This window comes from Myotis brandtii, unplaced genomic scaffold, assembly GCF_000412655.1.
Source record: "Myotis brandtii unplaced genomic scaffold, ASM41265v1 scaffold86, whole genome shotgun sequence".
Classification (NCBI taxonomy): Eukaryota; Metazoa; Chordata; class Mammalia; order Chiroptera; family Vespertilionidae; genus Myotis; species Myotis brandtii.
The window spans coordinates 1,126,466-1,148,892 of record NW_005371503.1 but is presented as its reverse complement, the minus strand read 5'-3'; the positions used below and the strand labels follow the sequence as shown (position 1 = coordinate 1,148,892).

The following is a 22,427-nucleotide window of genomic DNA, read 5'->3' as shown; positions in this document are numbered from 1 at the left end:
TTCCCTTGTAGGCAACTGACTGCTTTTCTCTTGCTGCTTTTAAGATTCTCTCTTTGTCTTTAACCCTTTACATTTTAATTATGATGTGTCTTGGTGTGGGCCTCTTTGGGTTTCTCTTGCTTGGGACTCTCCATGCTTCTTGGACTTGTAAGTCTATTTCTTTCATCAGGTAGGGGAAGATAGTATCTCCTTACACTATCTTTATATTTTTGGATTCTTTTTTCTTTTTGCTCTTCTGATTGGGTGTTTTTTGCTTCCTCATATTCCAAATTGTTGATTTGATTCTCAGAATCCTCACTTTAGAATCTCTGTAAATTATTCTTTATTTCAGTTAGTATATTCTTCATTTCTGACCTGCCCTTTTTCATGTCTTTGACATGCTCACTAAGATCCTTGGAAGTTTCACTAAGTCCCTTGAGCTCTCATGAAGATCCTTGAGTAACCTATAACCATGGTTTTGAATTCTGTATCCAGTAGTTTGCTTGGTTCCATTTCTTTCATTTGTGACATGTCTCTTTGTCTCTGCATTTTGGCTGCTTCCCTGTGTTTGTTTCTAAGTATTAGGTAGAGCTGCTATGTCTCCTGGAATTGGTAGAGTGGCCTTGTGAAGTAGGTGTCCTGTAGGGCCCAGTGGCTCAGCCTGTCCAGTCACCTGAACTGGGCACTCCAGGTGTGCCCCTGTGTGGGATGTGTGCACAGTCTTGTAGTTGAGCCTTGATTGCTGTTGGCATCTCTGGGAGGAATTGACCTCCAGGCCAATTGGCTGTGAGGACCAGCTGCAACTGCTCCTCACAGTGGGAGAGCTACTGTGCAGGAAACACTCCTGTGGAGCAGGACTTGCTTCAGTGGGGCTTTGGTGCTCACTGAGTCTGCCTCTTGAGTATGTTGCTTATGGATGTGCTATGGTCTGAAGCTGTCTGCAGGGTGCATTGGCTCTAGGACCTCTAGGGAGGTGCAAAGTCAGCCACGGCCTGGGCCACCCCACAGGGGCTATTTGTATTGGGTTTGGACATGCCAGGTGAGGACCAGCTGTGAAGCAAGGAGGCTGATGGTAGTGCCAGTTCTTGGGCCTTTTATTGATAGGTTTGGGGCATGCTGAAGCCAGCTGCAGCTTGAGAGATTTCAGCAAAGTCTGAAGCCTGAGCAGGGATAGGCCATTCATATGGAAAAGCTAGTGCTATCAGGTTGGGTGGGGTTGCAAATTGGATGGGGTGGAGTCTCAGGGAGTCACCAAGGTGGAGCAAACAGTGTAGGCCAAGCAGACTTGAACTGCGATATGGCTGCCAGTCAGCCCTGGGGAAGGGAGGTCCTAGCACAGGAAAAATATCCTCTACAAGCACCCTTGTTTGGGAGCAAGCTGCCTGGGAGTTCCTGCCCTGATGCCAGTCAATCCATTTCCTGCCTGTATGTGTCTAGGTCCCCAAGAGCCACCTGGCACTGAAACTCATAGGTATGGAGTCTGAGTTATAGGTTCATGTGTCTTACTTTAAAAGGAACACCTGAGTCTCCGGCAGCCTCTGTGTCCCCAGTCAAATCCCTGCTGAGTTTTACAGCCTGAAGTTACAGGCATTTCTCTTCCCAGCTTTGGAACCCTGGGCTGGGAGTCTGGTGTGGGGCTGGGACCCCTTGCTCCCACAGGCAGCCTCTGCAGAGAGGACCTCGTTCCCAATTAAAATAACAGTACAAGTGGGTGTAGGACCAGCCTATTCAGTACCTCTGTCCCTCCTACCAGTCTCAGTGTGCTTTCTTCTTTACTGTTTAGTTGTCGGACTTCCATACAGCCAGCTTTCAGGCGGTTCTGCATGATGGTTGTTCTGTATTTTAGTTGTAATTTTGAAGTGGCTGTGGGAGGCAGGGAGTGCAGGTGTTTACCTACGCTGCCATCTTGGTTCCTGCCCCTAATGTTTTCTTTGTAGGGCATCTTAAATTAAGCGACTGCTGGCCTTTCTTTGCATGAAATGTTGGTTGAAACACTGCATATTTTAATGTGTTGATTGACTCCAAGTTTAAAATATGATGTGTTTCGTATAACTTTATACTGTGAAAATTTTCAGATAGTGAAAAACCAATCCACCAATTGTTAAGGAAAAGACTGTGGACTTGAAGCCAGATTTGGTGGCAGTAGTCCATTAGGATGAGTCTATTGTAAGGAGAAATGGGTTTGGAAGGACGGAGGGGAGAAATTTTCTTCATCTGGGGGTTATACATACCAGAAATCCCCGATGAAGGAGCACGGTGACATGCAGAATTTCTGCAGAGAGATCACTAAGATGCAGGAGTAGCCTGTGGAAAGCAAACACTCCAATTAAGATCCAACCTTTTAACTTGTTGGTTTCATGTTCTTTTCTGAATAGAAATCAGCTGTTCTCTCTGAGGGACTGTTGAGTCTGTTACCTAGGAATCCTTAATTATAATTTGCTATTTAAAGCCACAGAGGGTTAAGATCTTTAATGCCTGGCACCCCCATGAAAATAAAGTATTTTTATTCCCTTCTTCTTTTAGATGGAAGTCAGGTCCATTGTATTTTGCTAAAATAAAATCTATGCCTCATTGGAGGATTAGCTTTCTGCCTTGTAGTTTCACACAGGCGATCCTTTGGAACTCTGGAAGAGCAGACATCACCTGAGTCAATGGTCCAGATAAGACCAGAAACCAGAACCTGGAAGACAGGCCTTAGACAGGAGGGCAGGAGAGGACAGGGTTTCTCTTCAGGGACAGGGGTTCTCTCAGGGTTGGCTGTTTTGGCTGTGAGTAGTTTAGACAAATGATGTTCTGATGGGTCGGTATTAGTTGTGAAGCATGTTGCAAATCATTTGTCCTTTAAGTTGTTTTTTCCTCATATGCAAGAATACCTCCAATTTGTTAATGCTACTTGTGGGAATTATTTTGGCAGAAGAGAAATGATTTAGGTACAGAAAAAGGACTAAGCAACATACACTGTATAAGCCATGGGCCATCGGGTCATGATAATTTGACCTAGAATCTTAAAATGATCAAATAAAAGACTGTGACAAATTAAACTCAAGATTTTGATTTCCCTTGTGAAGAATGTGGGCCAGGGCTCAGGAAATCGAAAAGAACAGGTGTATGTTGACTTTTGGGAAGAGCCACCAGCTCTGCGGTTGCTTTGCTCCAGTCTGGAGCCTTGCCTGATATTGGTCCTCTTTAGTAGGTATGCGGTGTATGTTTCACAGTTTACTAGCTGTCTCAGTTGGGTGAAGAGGGTCTGTGCATTGGCTTGTGTGACTCTAAAACTCGGGCCTGTGAGGAAAAGTGAGGAGGCAGCATAGAGCAGGGCTTAATGTTCTGCAGTTCTCAGCAAGAGAGGTAGCCCCTTGGAGCTGGCTGAGTGCATATCCGGAAATGCAAGTTACACCCAACACAACAACATGAAACAGTATTTATATTTATCCTTACTACATGTGAGGCACTCTCATTTCAGTTTCATTAACAAAGTACTGGTCTGCTGACCCTCGTTGGTGGGTGGTCAGCAGCAATTTATTTTATTTTTATTTTTAAAAATATATTTTTATTCATTTCAGAGAGAAAGCGAGAGGGGAGAGAAATAGAAACATCAATAATGTTAGAGAATCATTGATCAGCTGTTGTTGTCTCCTGCAAGCCCCACACTGGGGATTGAGTCCGCAACCTGGGCATATGCTCTTACTGGGAATCAAACTGTGACCTCCTGTTTCATAGGTCGAAGCTCAACTGCTGAGCCCCGCCAGCCAGGCTGCTCAACAGCAGTTTAGATTAGGGCCTGGCCACTCTATTCTCAGCATCACTTGGTTCTCTTGGCTGCTCCTCCCATCCACTGCATCAGAATCTGCATGGAAGGTGACTTTACAGTTATAGAATCCTGCAAGTTACCCACAGTGACTCACTCCCACTTATAGTGTTATATCATAGCAGTGGCGCCTCCTGAGATGTTCCTAAGGGAGAGGTGAGTCACAAAGAACAATGAGTGGGGTCGTGAGACCCAGCAGTCCTCACCCATGGAAGACATTGTCCCCTTGAGAACTTCAAAGACTGTGCTTCTGGTTGTGCTGAGAAAGCTCGTGGCCTCTCTACCAATGTTCCTTAGCTTTGTGCCCCACGGAGGCTTTTAAATTCTGTCACTGAATGTGTTTAGTCTCAGAGTATCTACAAAGACCATGGATTCTTAGGTAGGTCCTCTTAGCTTCAGAGATATGCAGTCCATTTCTAGCTTTAGAGACTCCTAGAGTGACTGTGTTTTAAAAAATTACATGCATAGAAATGAAATAAGACACAAAAGTCAAAAGTGTCTTGGTCAGTGTGGCTCAGTTGGTTGGAGGGTCATCCTGTACACCCAAAGGTGGCAGGTTCAATTTCTGGTCAGGGCACATACCCAGGTTTCTGGTTGGGTCACCAGTTGGGGCTTGTGTGGGAAGCAACTGATCAATGTTTCTCTTTTTCTCTCTCCCTTCCTCTTTTAAAAATTTGTCAAAAGCTATTTTACCCCCCCGACCCCCCCCCAATGCAGCCATTATGGAGTGAATCTGGTTGGTCCTCTTAGCTTCAGAGATATGCAGTCCATTTCTAGCTTTAGAGACTCCTAGAGTGACTGTGTTTTAAAAAATTACATGCATAGAAATGAAATAAGACACAAAAGTCAAAAGTGTCTTGGTCAGTGTGGCTCAGTTGGTTGGAGGGTCATCCTGTACACCCAAAGGTGGCAGGTTCAATTTCTGGTCAGGGCACATACCCAGGTTTCTGGTTGGGTCACCAGTTGGGGCTTGTGTGGGAAGCAACTGATCAATGTTTCTCTTTTTCTCTCTCCCTTCCTCTTTTAAAAATTTGTCAAAAGCTATTTTACCCCCCCGACCCCCCCCAATGCAGCCATTATGGAGTGAATCTGGTTGGTGTATACCATCCATATTAACCCTGGTGAGACTGTGTAAATGTTAAAAATCGAATAACTGTCAAAATGTGAGGCCTGCATTAGGCTTGCAGCCTCAGTCAACAGTCCCACACTGCCCTCGATGGCTCTGCTCAGTCACCAAGCACCAGGGACTGTGACAGGACCTCGGGTGGAGACTGCTGTGGGCTCACAGTGATGGCCAAGGCAGTCTGATCAACAGGCCTGGTTTCCTGAATGGCTGATCCAATTATATGAGAGCTCACCATAAAGGAAAACATACTTCAAAGTGATCGCTTTGCTGGTGAAATTTCACCCCTTCCATGGAGGAATTCTTCTTGGTCCTCCAACTGTCAGACCTGTGGTGTGTAAATGTCACTATGATAAAGCATTTGTTAACTTGGAAGGAAGAATTTATCTGGCAGATTCAGGTTCCCAAACTTGACCATTTTGGTATGTTCAGATCAGAGCTGGACTATTTTGTGGCTCCAATGTCCTGTTCATATAGTGACATCTCTCCAATTTGTACATTTCTTGGCATCTGAAGTATCTGATAAGACAAAAGTATTCTTCTCTATTTTTAGTATCTTCTGGAACTTCACAATTTTGAAACTGGGGAATTAATTATTTCATATAGATGTGAGGGCCTTTAAAAAATCTTTTAATACATTGTTTGCTCTCAGCAAAAGTCCTGGTTAAAAGCGGGCAGGATGGTAGCAAAATATTTTAAAATATGCAAAAGCACCACTTCCAGCTCCTCTCAGGAGGGCCAGCATCTCAGAGCAAGCCCATTCTAACTCCAGCTCTGAAATCAGAACAAATTGGATAAAAGTAGAAATGAATGATTCTATTCTTTATGAAATCTGACAAATTATGTGTTGGGAGGAAAGGATTTGCTATCATGTATAAAATATTTTAATATTTATATCTGATGATAAAACCATGACATGTTTATAACCATTCTATCAAGCATGTTTACAACAGGGCCACTGCTCACAGCTGAACACGCAATAAATATGCACAGACACACTGGGTATGAAATATACATCTTGATTTTATAATCGTGTGTGCTTTATTTTTTACACAAATGGAATGGAAGTGTCGAATATTTACACTTAACAGGAGTGTAAGCTGTGCAGTGTCTCCGTAAACTCCAGCCAGGCAAGGAGTCTTTCCCCTCCCTCCCATCCTGCACTACAGTAGCTCGATGGAGGAACATCCTGTCCGAGAGAAGCACGAAACTGTCCTATTGAAAGGCTCTAACCAGGGTACAGTCTGGTGCACTCACTCAGGAAACACAAATTCAGAAAGGAGAGAAGAAAAGTTTGCCATCCCATTGGGAGTCAACCTTGCCAGTTGGTTGTCTGTCCTCATGAGTTGCTAGGGAGATTCTGAATTCTCTTTTGGAGATGAGCTTTGTCTAAATTGTCTACCCATCTTAGCTTGTCCTCAGCTGCTACAAGAAACTGCACAGCTGTACAAGACATGATTTCCGAAGCACAGTTTTCAGTGAGGAAGGATATTTACAGACTGGAGCGAGTGTGTGGGTTTCCATCCACATTCATTCAGACCCAGTGTAGTATGTGTATACATGACATACATACCCCATATACCATACGTACACAGAAGTAAAATGTCTAGCCACAGAATTCTCTAGAGAGTTCTCTGGCTAATCAGTTGTCACAGGAGGTACTCCACATGCTTTAAGGGAAATGTCCCCTTATTTCCCCCTAGGAGAGACAAATTATTATAATAAACTTAGGAACTAGCCTGAGTCCTTGACTTAAATATTTTTGTAGGAATTTAGGCAGGACCAAGACAGGAACAAAAAGATGTTATTTCACCAGTAAGTCCATTCAATCTCACCAGCTGAAAAGCAGAGGGCGGGAGGGTATTTCACATAAAAATGGTGGTGGTGGGGGGGAGCTTATGAATGGGGAAAAAATCTTTCTCCAAATCAAGGTGATGGCATGGCTTCAATGAGAAGGAAGAGTTTTGCTGTCAGAATAATTGTTGGGGCCGGAGTCTGCCTTTATTGGAAGGAAGTGTCCCTAGAGCCACGGGCTGGTGCTGGGAGTGGGCTTGCTTTGGACCAGCCTTCCGGCAGAGGGGCACCCAGGTGCCGCAGAGCCCAGAGCACATGCAGCGTCACTGCCAGGTCAGCGGTGCAGGCTGGCTCAGTGGGGCAGGACCTCATGCTCAGCGTTGCCTTCTGGGCTGCGTAGGTGAAATGGTGACGCCAAGTATTTGTGTCACTAGTCCAGCTTATGGACTTGCTGTCTGAATCAGCCACGAGCCCTTATAGGACAGAAACATTAAGAAGTGTGGTATTGGAGAGGAAATGACCAGAAATGTGAGGAAAAGAGAAAGAACGGGAAAGGAGCCCAGCCAATGTGGCTCAGTAGTTGAGCATCGACCTATGAACCAGGAGGTCACAGTTCGGTTCCTGGTCAGGGCACATGCCTGAGTTGTGGGCTTGTTCCCCAGTGTAGGAGGCGGCCGATCAATAATTCTATCATCATGGATGTTTCTATCTCTCTCTCCCTCTCCCTTCCTCTCTGAAATTAAAAAAAAGTGGGAAAGGAGGGGAAGAGGAATAAGAAGGGGAAAGAGACAGAATAAAGAAGAGATAGACAAAGAGATGGGTAATAAAGGGGAGGAGAAAAGACTGGGAAGGAAGGCTCAAAGGAGAGGTACACAAGAACATCGATGGAATGAGATGGAAAGAGAAGGGGGAGAGCAGAGGAAGAATGAGAAAGAACCAGAGGTGAGAGCCAGAGGAGCGGAGAGCTCTTCCCTGGCTTCGAGTCCTTTAGGGCTGGCAGTGGGATCTGAGACAGCTCACAGGCACCTGAGTGCAGCTTCGTAAAGATGGGCTCACTAAACACATGGAGCCGACCCAAGAACTTGGGGCTGGGAGAAAAGGCCTGCAAAGAGGTGGCCGACAAATCCCACGGGAGAAGAGCAAAAAACAGATGCCCCTGCAATTAGCTGACAAGTGGGGTTTTGAATTTGGTAAAGCTGAGACCCCCGTGGTGCTACACATTGTACCAGAGCATGAAAAATAGCACCAGTGACACGATCTGGCACTTTTCCGAAAGGGCCCAGCATGGGAAGGTGACATTGCGCCCCCAGCAAGCCTTCAGATTGGAGAGAGCTCCGGACAAAGTTTGCAGTGTTAGCACCAGTCTGGCCCCAGGCTCCAAGTGCATCGGCACCAGATGTGATCTGGGTAACTCTCCTGCCGTTTCCACACGAGTTGTCAGGTTTGCTGCAAAATACACCCGTTCACTGGAGCCATAGAGACCTCAACGTTGGGAGGCGCAAGACAACACAACAAATGGAGGTGTAAATTCTATAGGAAAAGACCCTCTCACCAATTTGCTTGGTGATTCTTCAAGCAAATATATATGTATATATATTTATATAAATCTACATAAAAAATCAGTGCAAATGCCAATTCTAGTCTGAAAGCATCTACACTAGGAAAATAAATAAATATATTACTACAAAACCAAGGGTTGGTGGTTCAGTTTGATTGTACTCAGCCACAACAATACTTAATATTAAATGAAAAGCACATCGCACGACCCGCGGAAACATCTACTCGTTAATGACAGTCCTTTAAATAAATGGTTGCATGCTCAGTTGAGAAACCAAAGGAGTAATCATGGTGGCCTAAAGATAGAGCTGGGACCAGGAATGGCATTCTGGTGGCAGGAAAGGTCTGGGAGCAATATCGATGAAAGGAGACCTCGACCTGAAACTGGCTAATGGCAAATGTGGTCACCTCTTTAACACTTTGAGCAATCTAAGGGGATTTCTAGAAATTTAACTTTCATTAGAGGGTAAGTACATTGCCAGCCCTTTCATTAGCAAAGGCAGCCTCAAGACTACAGGTAGATGCATGATTTTGCTTTTCTGTGTTTGTTTTGGTGACTGCAGCCAGGCAGAGAGTGGTAGTTAGTGTAAGATGAACACCGCCTGTTTTTGGAAAGAGACCCTCATTCTGAGCTCTAATGTTCTTCCTGTGAAAAGCCCCACCACCGCTGATGGCTCTGTCTCTTGCTTTCCCACCCCAGCCTGCATGCTGGTTTGCTGCACAGTGTGGCAGAATTCCTGCCAGGTCTGGATGTACCCCAGGAATAAGGCGATGGGGCTGAGTCTGGGCGTGCATAGAACCCAGAGTTGAGTGGTTATTGAGATTACAGAAAAGTCTCTCTCTAAACACCTTGGGCACAAGCAAAGCTAATGTCACCACCAGCTCTAATGTAGGATATAGGCTTTGGGAGGTTCCTTTCTTTTAAAAAAAATCATTATTATAATCGCTAAAAAATAAACTTGGTCCAGGTGCAGCCCTCAAGAAAGGCAGTTTAATTGGTTGACCTCTAAGTCATTAGTTGTCTTTCCTTATTGTTCTTTCTCTTTGCCCTGTATACAGAAACAAGTCTGCACCCCTCAACCCCAACCAGATAATTCCCTTTCTCTCTCTTCCTCAAAGAAATAGTGCATCTTGGGACAGATCTCTCTATGACTCTAGCATCTCTGGCTGTTAGAAAACCCGTTACTTGTGAAACAGACAAATTAAAGTGTCCTAATTACTCATGATTGGCCAAAATACTACATGACCCTTTAAGAATTGTATGTAAGTAACTAGGAACAAAGTTATTCAACTATTTGCATGGCAGGCCCAGGTTGTTTATCAAGAGAAAAGCAAAAACTTCCCTTTAGCTTGTTGGTATGAGTTTGTCTCTGAAAGCCATCAGCTTTAAAATGCATTAACCAAATGTCTTCCAAAAAATATCCATGAGGGCAACTCATTAAAGGATGTGCTCCATGAGAGTCTGTCACTAATAGGATAGGGAGGTCATGGGAGGTGAGTAAAGGAGAAGTCTGTGTCAGACTTGGAAGGAACTCAGATGCTCTTAGTGGATCATTGGCAACAGAAGGGAGAGTGCAATGTTCAGTTCTTGAATTTGATAATCTGCAGGTAGTGCATACAGTTCGTCTTTCCATTAATTCGTCTTTACAAAATATTTCACAAAACTTTTTTAACCTATAGAAATGTGTTTCTATACATTTAATATATTTTTATTGTATAAATTATTCTCATCTTTAGTGCCTTCTTTCACTTTATAAATGGCAAAATAGACAATAAACAATCATGAAGCTAACCCAGGTGGAACCCCCTCTTCTCTGTAGGGTCAGTCCTCCATACACTCGTGAGTTTTATGAAATGCTCGTCTTTGCAGGTGCCAGTCAAAGAAACTACACGCACATCCTTCCCTGGTATTATGCCGTCTCCAAAGGGACTCCTTTCTTTTTTTTTTCCTTCGTTCTTTCCTTTGCTCGTTAAGAAATCAAAGGATGTGCATATAAAAAGTCAAAGTGGACCAATTACAGGTGTGGGTAATGGGAAGGTTGGTGAAGTTCAAGTGCTGGCAACTTTTCTTTAAAGCAAAAAAAAAAAAAAAATACAGAGAGCTCAGCAGCTAAGTCGGCTCTGGACATCTGCTGGGTGAGGAGGCTGCCCAGCTTGGGCACCAAGCCCGTCAGAGGTTCATCCCTACGCCTGGCCCCTTGAGCAAACCAAAGCCTTCCTGCACACCGCAGCGTCTTTTCTGTCCCACCCTTCGGCCCCTCTGTTTCCTTCATGGCTTCACACAGTTTGTGTTGTACATTCATCAGAATTCACATTGACTGCAAAACATAAATGCAACAAAAACATAAAAGCCTCCAAGTAGTAATATTATATATATATTTTGTTCTTCTAAATGCTCTTCTGTCGTTGTCAGAGTGCAGTAGCTAATTTATAACTTTTCCTTTGAGGGGATCCAGATGAAAGGCCCAGACTGCTCTTCAATGACAAGCTTGCACTGGTTATATATATCTTCTAAGCTATCTCCTTGGACAATAGCTAGAACGAAAGCAAATGCACCCGGCGTTAGGAATCAATCATCAATCACACAGTGGAAGCTCAAATCAGTGATAGACAAACTCATCAGGAAACTGAGTGTGACTTTTCACTAGTAAGAAAAAGCAGAAAATTCACTTAAGCAAGGGCACATCAATGATGAAAAAAGTGCTTTTCAAGGCATGTTCTGGATCAGCAAGAAATGCAACACAATCTTTCCCCTTTCTACATGTCTGTCTGTTGTTCTGGACAGTGAATCATCCATTTATTTGCATTTTATGAGTAGCTACTCTGGGCCATGCCCTGAGGTAGGTATCAATCAATTTTTCAGATTGAGAGCTCCCCATTTATTAAGGAAAGTTGGCCTTATATGTCTGTACTGTACTTACTTAGACACAGAGGAAATAATAAAGTTCTTGGAAGAAACTTTAGTTAACCTCCTCAGCCCCCAAAACTTAAAAGGAAATCCCATTCATTCTCCAAGTAATCTGGTAACATGAATTTTTACCCTACATACTCAAATTGAGAATATCTTATGGTAAGTACTTATAAGAAACATAAATAGGAGGAAACATAAACAAAATGATGAACTGTGTATTACTAAAATACCAAGTCACTTAGATTTAAGTACATTTTATTATCTCCTGGGGGGGGGGGACACACACTATCTTGTAGCTACATCTCTAAAACACATCAGTACTATCCTTATTACAGTAGGGCTTAGAAATAAATTGCTACTGAAACATGGTTTAGGTTTTTAAAAACACTCTTCAGAATGTATTGATTATTGTATTGTACGCCCAAATATTAGCCACTGTCAAATATACATTGTTTTGACTTGATGATCTTACCTGGATGCTCTTTTAGGATGAAACACCACTCTTATCTTTGTTATTAGAAATTTTACCTAAGATTACCCGATTCAACATATTTGCAAACTGCTAAGCCACTGGTGTATTCTATTCTGAGTAAGATAAAAAAGAAAATATCTAACTTCACGTAAGGTTATTCAGGAGGAAAGTTCTTGTTTTCAAACTATCAGTTGTAAGGCAAATTCCACAAATGTTGCTCACTCTTTGGATTTGATCAATGTTTCATGAATATATATATGAGAGAACCCAGGATACCCAAGATAAAAAAAAATCATCCTTTATTCCCCAAACTTCATGTTTCCAAGGAAATATTTAAAAAGAAAAAAAAATAGTTTTGTTTGGACAGGGAATTAATTGAAACACAAGGAAGTATTTCAAGATTCTAGTTCACATGTGCTAATGGGGAGGCCGACCTCCAGGTCACTGAAGCGGAGGTTGGAGGCCCTGAGATTGCTGCTCTAGAGTGACTGCTTTGGACAGTGCACATTTTGAGCCCTCAATGTTTCTTTTTTCAAGTTTTAATGAAGTATCAATGCCTAAACTGTCCTTAGTAGCAGGAAGTAGCTCAGTGGCATCTGGCGTCCCTGGCTTTGGATAGGGCCCCTGGGAACTTGGGAGCTGGCTGCAGCTTAATTCAGAGCAGGGGGAATCCAGAGTCCGAAGCAAATGGGTAAAGCAGAGGGAAATTAGGGATTCTCAGCAGGAAGGTTTTGGGGCCCAGATATACCAGGCCCTCAATATGCCAAATGTCAGGCAATTTATCTCCTTTATTACAGTTCAAGGGGAAATGAGCTTACCTGTATTAGACTTATCGAGGTGAGTACTTTGTAAGTTATATAAATGTCTGGTCACTATTGTACACTTGAAACTAATATAATATGTACAGGGTGAGGCGAAAGCAGGTTTACAGTTATGAGGATGCAAAACAGTTTATTCTTATTAATTATTGTACAGATTTCCCATACCAACAATTGTAAACCTACTTTTGCCCCACCCTCTATGTCAACTGTAATTGAAAAAATTTTTTAGAAAGAACTTACCCGTAAAATACTCTCCAAATTCTTGTTCTAGCTTAATTGCACGATCGTAGGTTTTCTTGGCCTGTTCCTCTGTGAGACGCTTGTTCATCTCCCTGGGAAAATGAGGATTTAGTATTAGAACGCACAGGGACTATTCAAACCCTGAAAAATTAAAATGTCTGGCAAAAATGAGTCCTGCAGGAGACTTAGTGTAATCTTAGCAGCAGCTTCCTAGTCTTCATTTGGGACTCATCTTTGCTGGAATAATTTTTAGCAACAAGGACTCCTTCCCAGGAGCTCACTCTCTCCCCTGCAATCTCTTGGCCCCACAGTGGGTTGAAGCAGACCTGTCTCCTTACGATTTCCAGTTACTGGTCCCTGTTCTGCCCTCTGCAGCCCCACAGGGTAGGGCTAAACTTCCTTCCCCTACGACAGGCACCAGGGTCTTGAAATCAAGCCCTCCAGTGTGCCTTGAGGTTTCCACTCCTTCAGAATAGCTCACTCTCTCCCCTGCAATCTCTTGGCCCCACAGTGGGTTGAAGCAGACCTGTCTCCTTACGATTTCCAGTTACTGGTCCCTGTTCTGCCCTCTGCAGCCCCACAGGGTAGGGCTAAACTTCCTTCCCCTACGACAGGCACCAGGGTCTTGAAATCAAGCCCTCCAGTGTGCCTTGAGGTTTCCACTCCAGAAGAAACTGTCCTACATCCTTCATCTATTCTCTCCTTGGATATGATTTCCGAATCCTAACCTTCCTTGGACTTTGTTCTAGTCTATCTAGATCTCTTTTAAATGTGGGCCGTAGAATTGAACAAGATCTTCTCAGGGTGGTCAGAGGGAGCAGAGAGCTGGCCAGAAGGGAAGGTACATCACAGCATTTTGGACCTCATTACATCTGAGGGAACATGACTTAGCTGTTCTCAGGTCCTGACCCCTCAGAAAGCTTTGATTTCTCGACTCCCCCATCCTTCCCAAGAGCTGCTGCTCAACTTTAATGTGCAGCAGAAACCATGTGGAGTGGAGAAACACAGAAAGTGCTTCCAAAGAGTTATAGGAGAGGTGAAGGCCCCTTAGGCACGGGTGTCTTTTTCTTCTCACCTGAGGACTGCTTAGAGAGGAAGAGCGGAGGGGAGAGGGGAGAGGGGAGAGAGAGAGAGAGAGAGAGAGAGAGAGAGAGAGAGAGAGAGAGACATCAATGCAGTTGCTTTCCGTACATGCTCTGACCTGGGGATTGAAGCCACAACCTAGGTATGTGCCTTGATCGGGAATTGAACTGGCAACCTTTTGGTGAACAGGATGACACTCAACCAACTGAGCCACTCTGGCTGGGTAGGTGTGTGTATCTTTCAGGCTGAAAGGCATTCTGCAGCTCTTGCTGCTCAACTTTTACAAATGGCAAGGCATGTCTGTAGCAACCAGCGCCCTGAACTTTCTCTGTTTTTATAATCAGATGGAATCTCAAGGAGCTGCTGAAGAAGGCTTGAATTAAAGTGAACATAGAGGGAGTGTAACAATCCATAGTGCTGGTTCCAAAATATTTTCAAATAGACTGCAAGCAAGTACTACCAAATAGTGAGCCAGGATAGAGGCGCTTGTTAAGGAACAATCTCTAATGCTCAATTTGCTTATTTTTGTTCTGATAGAATGGGCTGTAAAGGAATTATGCCTGAGATTCTCTGTCCCTTTCTTTCTGTTGGCCTGTCAACCATTGGTGAATCATTAACTGTATATAAGTACTGCTTAATCATTGTAAGTTTATTTAAATCCAACCGACTAGTAGTCTCAAGGGCAAATTGAGGTGAGAGAAAAATGGAAAATAACCTAATCTCCTGATCCCTAACCAGTGGCAGCTTTGTCTTCCCATGTCCTCTAGTATTAATTTTTTTTTTGCCTACCAAATTACACTTTTTAAATACACATTATTTTATCTTTTTTTTTTGCCTACCAAATTACACTTTTTAAATACACATTTTATCTTTCCATGTTTTTAAAATCAAAAACATTTATTAATCAAAGCCTGCCAGTCATTGCCTCTGATCATCATAAGAATACCAGTGTTGACTGCACTGGACTGATAGAAGTCCGGCCAAGAGCAAAGATGTTTAGTTGGTCCATTGGGATGTGTGGACCAGATGGGTGTAGAATTTCGAAAGTATTGCTGCCTTTGCATGCCACTTAGGAAGCCAGAGATCTGAGTCTGGAACACATGGTCTTAGTCGATTCCTTTTTTTCAGAGCAAATAACTGAGGCCTGAAGTAGTAGAGAGACTTGCCTAAGGTTGTACATTTAATAAAGAGTAAATCTGATGCAAGAACTCAAGGTTTGTTTGCTTTTTTAACCATTTTTAAATCAAACAGACCTTCTATTATACCAAGACTCTTTCAAAAGAGACTTATTTGAAAAAAAAAATTCAAACCAAAGTCAGAATCATTAACATGATTCTGGACATGATGCTGATGGCTGCAGTATAAAGAAATGGGAATTTCCTGAATTCCTGCTGTTGAAATAAACTCATCTTGTTCTGAGGGATGGTATCTATGATCCTCCTCCCAAATAGCACAAGCCCTAGAAGCTGTGCGTGGCTGTCACTCTCGGGTGCAGAACATGCTGGGCTAAATGAAGGGATACATTACACAGGAAGACAGTGTTTTTCTCCAGATGTCAAGGAATCATGTAGCTCGGGATCTTCTTTGACTTCCCTGGCCCATGCTGGTCTGTCTTCTCGGAATTCCCTTTGTACTTTTTGTAGCAATGACTAAATTTAGGTTTTTAATTCTCTAAGATATGATTTTTTTTTTTTTGCCTAACCTAGGAGTTCTTCAAGGGCAGAGACCATGGCTTGTTTATCAGCATGTGGCAAGGAGCCTGACTCAACACATTGAAAGAATAAGTGGATGAATGAATGAATGGACAGCTAGACAAGGAAATATAATTATGTCACAGTTAAAGACAGAAGTGGAAACAGGCCATCATAGGAGCAAAAAGGTAAGAGCACATTGGGGGTGGCAAGGCGAAGGCTTCTCATTGCCATGGGGTGGGGCAGGGACAGAAGTCACAGGGGCACACTATAAAAAGAACATCTCTTTCAAACACTTCCTCCATTTCATGCTTCTCTGGAGAGTCAGCCATGTGTGTGCTGATAAGCTCTGTGGTTTGATGTGGAAGATGCGCTTGAGAAAATGTGTGATGATGTATCAATGCCTGAATGTGACAGCTGCCATGCTCTTGTTCCGGCTGACCTAGCCTTCACTCCTCCTGGGGTGTGAGCGACTCAGGACAGTCTTGCCCCTGACGTAAAACCCTTGGAAAACGGAACTGGAAAGTACACATTCCGCATTTATGAATGAGGGCACGTTGGTTGGAATGTCTCCACTACTGCACTGGAGACTTATGGATGTGGCTGCAGCCACTCTGACAGATTCCTGGTCCTCATTGAGGAATCCAGCCTTCAGTATGTTTAATTTTCCTTGGTGATAAGTGGCTGTGACAATGCCTTAAGGCAAAACGAAATAAGTCATCTCATAGTTGTGGAAGGAAGTAGACCTACTGAGCACCAGATGGGACTGTCTCCCAATCTCATGTGGACCCAAATGTGCAACTGCTATTTCTCCCTCAGGCCTCACTTCCTAGGAGCCATTTATCCCACTGTCTGTTGATGATGTGAAACTTATTTTTCTATTTATGAAACAGGCTTTTAAGATGCTGTTCCCAGGATGTGAGGGCTATTTTTCTATTCTTCTTCTTAATGTTAGCATTGCTCATAAAATTTATGAGGCTCTTTAAAGATTATAAATTACTTTTACATAATGAAATTTGTGGTTGCTTAATTCACTTTGTGCAATATGCCACACAGTATCCTATATGAGGGGAAATTTAATACATGCTATCGGGGATAATATGATCAAGAACCACTATTTTATTGTTAACCCAGATTTTTCCATGTGCCAACTATGGGCAAAGCTCTTTATGTTAAAATTTAACACATAAATTCACAGAGCTGAATTGCTGGCGATCTCCTTATTTTATTTTTGGACCCTGATAAAAACTTTGCCCATCTTTTATTTATGAGAATATAGTCTGCTTTTAAGATATCACTCTGGCAATTTCCTCAGAGACCCACTATATATTTAACTGAATTCTCTTGGGCTGCAATTCCAGCTACTGCAACTTGCTTCATCTCTTCATCCTCAGAGAAGATGGTAGAGCAGGTAGTCGATAGCCTCTGCAAGCAACTGTGTTCACCTCTGGGAGTAAGTAATTTCTTTGATCTTTCCATGAACACTGTTTTCCAGAACTTTGTGGTTCACTTCTGCAGCCTGTCAGATACCCTGAAGTCTTGAGGCCCAAATGGAGGCATATTTAAGCAAAGCTCTTGCGACCTCTTGGAAAAGGCACTGTACTGTTCATATGTTTTATGATGATCAAATATCATATAGCTTTATTCCATTTATAACAAGGTAACTTGACATATTTCATAGCAATAATGGCTACTATTTAGAGAGTGCTTCCCATATGCCAAAGACTGTATGAAGAACTTTACATTCATGATCTTGTTTAACCATTCTTCTAGCTCTATGAGGTATATGTTCTTAATGTGCCAAGTTTAGAGGTGAGGAACTCAAGGTCATGGAACTGACCAGTGGCAAAGCTAAGAACCAATCCTGGCCTGATCAATTTTCAAGTCCCTGCTCTTTGCCTCTTTGTTCTGCTACCTTTATGGCGACTGCAGCCTCATTTTTGTACGGAAGTTATCTATAAAGTAATGTCCACAATTTCTATTAAACTGCCAAAGGAAATATGTTACTTTGTAGTCAAGTCAGATCAGGAATATCTGCCCAATTTGTTTAGTGACTTTTGAAGGAAGATATTTTACAAGTCTTCTGAAAATTAAAAGAATAATATAAGGTATTTTACCCCTTGTTCATATACGTGGAGCTGTTGGCTTAAGTAATAGACATTTTACTGCAAAGCCATGAAGAAACTCCCTATAAAGGATAGTGGTCTATATTCATGAGGTTCTAATTAAGTAACGTAAGAATTCTGTGATACAACAAAATGAAATGCCAATGAAAAGAGTCTAAAATATTGTCCACTCCTTTGATAAAAATCCACACATTTAAAAAGATTTACCAATGGAACTGCTCTCAGAAGTAAGAAACAATTAGAAGATGATACTGTCTATCATTTGGAAAACCAAACCAAACAACCAAATTAAATAACAACCAAACAATCACACACATACACATACAAAACAACTTGTGAAATGAAAATAAAAGTCAAGAAGCATTACTGAAGACATTTTAAGGAATTACTGACATGTCTGTAGTGACTCAAAAAACTTTAATACAGCTTTAAAAAAAAAGGGAATGCTTAAAAAAAATCAATAATGGCATTTCCCCTTTGTAAGCATTTGTGACAGAACTGTGTCATATGGAACAGGGGGCCAGATGAAGACCTCCAGTGGCCTCCACTTACATCAGAGGTTCCAGAGACTTGGGCTTAATGAAGATGGCAATGGGATAGAGCTGAGCAACTTGTAACCGCTTGATAGCATTTCCTGATACGTCAAGTATACAGTGTTTGCCCTGGTAGAAAGAGAAGAAAAATATGGAGTTAATCCAGAAAAAGTGATCATAATCCAACAGCCACTAAAAACAATGCAAGTGTGTTAGGGGAAGATAAGGGATAATGGATTTCTCAGGGTTGAGAAGGATCGCTGCAAAGCACAAGTAAAAGTTGTTACATAGGTGATTCCTGAATGCTTGCCATGACTAATAATTATCACTCCCTTACTAAGTGTCTGCCCTTGGGATAGACATTCCACATGTGTTATCTCAGTTAACTGTTTTCTTTTCTTTTTAATGGAATTTATTGGGGTGACATTGGTTCGCAAACCATACAGGTTTCAAGCGTACAACTCAATAAAACATCATCTGCACACTGCATGGTGCATCCATCTCCCCAATAAATATCTGATGCTTTGTCCAGAGAAGATATGTAGACATATGTAATGTGACCGGTCTATTCTCACAAAGCTCGGAAACCATCTCTGAAGACAACTGTCAAGAAGAAATTCCCATATCTGTGAGGTAGGTATTATCAACTGCATTTTACAGAAGAGAAGACTAAGGCTTAGAAATATGAACGAACTTGCCCAAAGTCTCAGTGTTAGGAGGATGGAAACACAAATCTTGAGCACTCACATAGCTGTTGGTTGGAATAAACAGACACCTCATTGTCTCATCCCGCCTGATGGTAAATTTGGAGGAATGGTAATCATGTGAATTTAGAATAATTCCATAAGTATTTGCTGAGTGCTTATATGTATCCTGACCTTGATATGCCCAGCCTAGCAGAGGACACTCACAACAAGAGGTACCTTAAATCTTGTGTCTTAAATGCTGAGAGAGAGGCTTGCACAGGGTATGTAAATTTCTTGTTTGTTAATGAATAGAAACCCTAATGAATAGAAGCACAGCTCATTTAACTTGGCTTCCACTGCAATGAGTGCTCAGAGCAAGGAGTTGCTTTATAAAGTATTTCTAGAAAAGTAGATATATTTGCCACACATAGGATTCTACCTCCTGGAGAGAAATGGCCTCATTACTCTGATGCTGGCAGAACTTTACACAAGAAGAGAAAAAGCACATTATGCAGATAGAAACAGTCCTAAATAGGGGATAACAACTCATCTATAATATTTAAGTGAAAATGAGCTGAGTCCATGAATACTTGAGCTCTTATAATAGGAGAAATGCACTGAGATGGTTCAAGCCTTTACCACAGAAGTAATAGATTCCAAGTCTGCTATCTGTGAAGTGTAGCAGCTGCATAAAGTTTCTAAGTGATTTATTCACTGGCCAGAACATTTCGAGTTAACAACGGTTGTATCTTTATGTTCAAAGAGGAGACTAGATGCGATTCTCCAGGAAACCGATTACAAACAGTATGTTATAGAAACTAACTTTTGAGAGAGAGGGAAATAGATGCAGCTGCTTAGTGTATTCTTAGGTAGACATTTAAATTTCTTACTTCATTTTTGTACCAGTACATCAACAGGGAGAAAACAGTATTCAACCCAACAATAAATATCAATTATATAACAAATATAATTGGCTCTTAACTCTTTTTCCCCCTCTTATGAAATGAATTCTCTGTTGACAGATCTGGATGTCTCTATAGGCAGATCTTAAAGCCACACTCACGTGCTTTTCTATCCTATTCTCTTTGGAATGTTCTCCTCTTTCCAGTCACTTAAAATTATTAGCAGAGAGGCGATCGCAGCAACAACAGCAACCTTAAGTTGGAATTTTTGCCAGTAGTAGGCTAGGCAGTCAGCCTATCTCTCTCTCTTGATCACCGGGAGATAAGACGTAACTCCTGCTAATAAACAGACTCGAGGATGCTGATCTAAACCACCAAGAGTAATGAAGCTTCCTTAATAAGTTCGATGTTGTTTACTGGGACCAAAGTCAAGGACAAAGGGAATCTTCATAAACTTCAAGCTGTTCAATGCCTTTATGTTTATACGCCACCCTTGCCCCCTCAAGTCCATCAGCTTATTTTACTGAGATTAGAACAAAGATTAATGACCATGCTCTAAAGTGATTCTTTGCTTAGAGGTCTAAAAGGATTATTTCATCAAACTTTACAACTGCAATCAGGAAAGAGTAATGACCAAAATATGCAGTTTGCCAGCTGGGGCCCGTCGGCAGGGGAGGTGTACGATGGTTGGTGAACATACCCTTTCTGCTACAAATCTCACAGACTGCACACTGGTTCCATACAAGTTGTCGTTGTACTGGCCGGCTTCTATAAACTTGTGCTCTTGGATATCCTTCTCCATTTGTTCTCTGGAAATGACAAAGTGATAGTCTCTGCCATCCACCTCGTAGTCACGCTTTGGCCTTGTAGTATCTTTATAAAACAAAAAAATAACATGAAGATCTTACATTGACACCCATAAACTTCTTTACACTTATTTACCCCACTACACACCCAACATAAGTAGATAAAAATATGTAATATGAAGTACCATGGCACAGTCATAGGTACCAGTCTTAAGCCTCCGACTGTAAACAACTATAAAACTAGACAAAATCTATGGAACAACTATTTTCAGGCATCAGACAACAGGCAGTGCAGAGCTGTGATTCTTGATAAGAGAAACATATAAGGGGAACTACATTCACTCCACTTTCATTTCTTAATGGATAGTCTAGAGGTCATACAGTGGCCCCAGAAAGATCATATTTTGGAAAGTTACTCTAGACCCATCTTCACCATCATTACTGGAAGAAGCTGATCTGTCAGTAAATTATTACCTGTCAGGACAAAAACTTAATATTTTATAAAGAAAAATTACAAAACCCAGATTCTCAGTGATGTAATATCACAATAAAATATTATGGGACAAGCAATGAAGCAAGAAAATGTGTCATATAACCAGGAAAAAAAAAGGACATACAGTAGAAATATATTCAGGAATTTGAAAATATATAAAATTAGATCATCACAGTTTAGGTGGGACTCAAAGTCATCAACTCTAATTGTGCCTAGAGGTGACTAAATTCTTTGTAACAGGAGAAGAGCAAACAATTATCAATATCAATAAAAAATGTTAATATATTTCCAATCTTTGATTTAGCTATAGTATTTCTAGGAATCTATATTAAAAATTGCCAACACATAAAATTTTATCTTGAAAGATGTTCAATTATACCAGTTTATAAATTATAAATAACTTTAACATTTAATTACAATTCCATAATAGTGAAAAGCAGAGAAAACCCAAAATACCCATAAAAGAAGATGCTTAATTATGGCATAGTAAAAATTCAAAATATTTATATAAAATCTCTATATATGAAAGGCTAATATACTAAGTGTCCCTCTGACTGTCCAAGGAACAGACGCTCAACGCAGGAGCTGCTGTGACGTGCACTGGCCATTTACAAAGAAATTTTAGCACTGAAGACCTGGTGCTAACAAAGCAACACTCGGCTTCCCCCAAGTGGGACATAGGCCCTGCCACCACCCCGGAGTGACAGCCCACCAAATCGCAGCCAACGCTGCCAAGACCCCATGACACAAAATGCAGCCCACAGCCCAGACCAGCCCAGACCGGAAATGGTCGCTGTGGGCACCAGGTAATGATGTCACGTAGCAACGCCTGGCTTCCTCTCCCTAGCGACTAGCCTCCTTGGAGTTTCTTCAGACGACCCTTTCACAGGGGTCGCCTAAGACCATCCTGCATATCAGATATTTACATTACGATTCATAACAGTAGCAACATTACAGTTATGAAGTAGCAACGAAAATAATTTTATGGTTGGGTCACAACATGAGGAACTGTATTTAAAGGGCCAGAAGGTTGAGAATCACTGCTCTAGTGTCTAGTCTCCTTGGAGTTTCTTCAGCCCAGGAACACAACTTGCTTTACAGCCAGTTGGAAACATTTTACATTTTCACCAAATGTCTGAGAAGTGTTTTCCCGTGCCTCATCTCATTTGATCCTCACAGAAGTCCTGGAGTAGGTAGATAGGAGACGCAGTAGAATCCTATTTTCTTTTCATTAGCCAGAAAATGGAGATTGAGAAAGTTTAGAAACTTGACCCGACTGAAAAGAAGTAAGAAATGGTGGACCTTGAAAATGACTTCAGGTTTTCTCACTGCACAGAATATAGTCAAACACTGCTGCAGTTAAATATTTCACCCTTTGTTCTCCCTGCATGATCTACAATAA

At 41.9% G+C, this 22,427-nt stretch overlaps 1 protein-coding gene and 1 long non-coding RNA gene across 9 annotated transcripts in view; one reads left to right on the top strand and one right to left on the bottom strand.

Annotated features, from left to right (window-relative positions):
- Nucleotides 1-17,184, top strand: part of LOC102261661 — a 115,163-nt gene extending 97,979 nt beyond the window's left edge. Inside the window, exons 4-5 of one of the 2 annotated variants that reach the window (XR_001360327.1) lie at nucleotides 15,495-15,667; nucleotides 16,841-17,184. This is a non-coding gene — a long non-coding RNA (uncharacterized LOC102261661). Of the gene's footprint in view, nucleotides 1-15,494 lie in introns of both variants that reach the window. The other variant, XR_314639.2, reaches the window with a different exon arrangement.
- The window catches only part of DLG2 (discs, large homolog 2 (Drosophila)), a 766,636-nt gene continuing 752,609 nt past the window's right edge, over nucleotides 8,401-22,427 (bottom strand). For all 7 annotated transcript variants that reach the window (XM_014532211.1, XM_005884813.2, XM_014532212.1 and 4 more), the window contains 4 exons: nucleotides 20,427-20,599; nucleotides 18,158-18,267; nucleotides 12,706-12,797; nucleotides 8,401-10,796 (listed from right to left, as the gene is read on the bottom strand). In XM_014532211.1, the coding sequence (XP_014387697.1) occupies nucleotides 10,690-10,796; nucleotides 12,706-12,797; nucleotides 18,158-18,267; nucleotides 20,427-20,599 (482 nt within the window). In that variant the 3' untranslated portion in view covers nucleotides 8,401-10,689. The remainder of the gene's footprint in view (nucleotides 10,797-12,705; nucleotides 12,798-18,157; nucleotides 18,268-20,426; nucleotides 20,600-22,427) is intronic.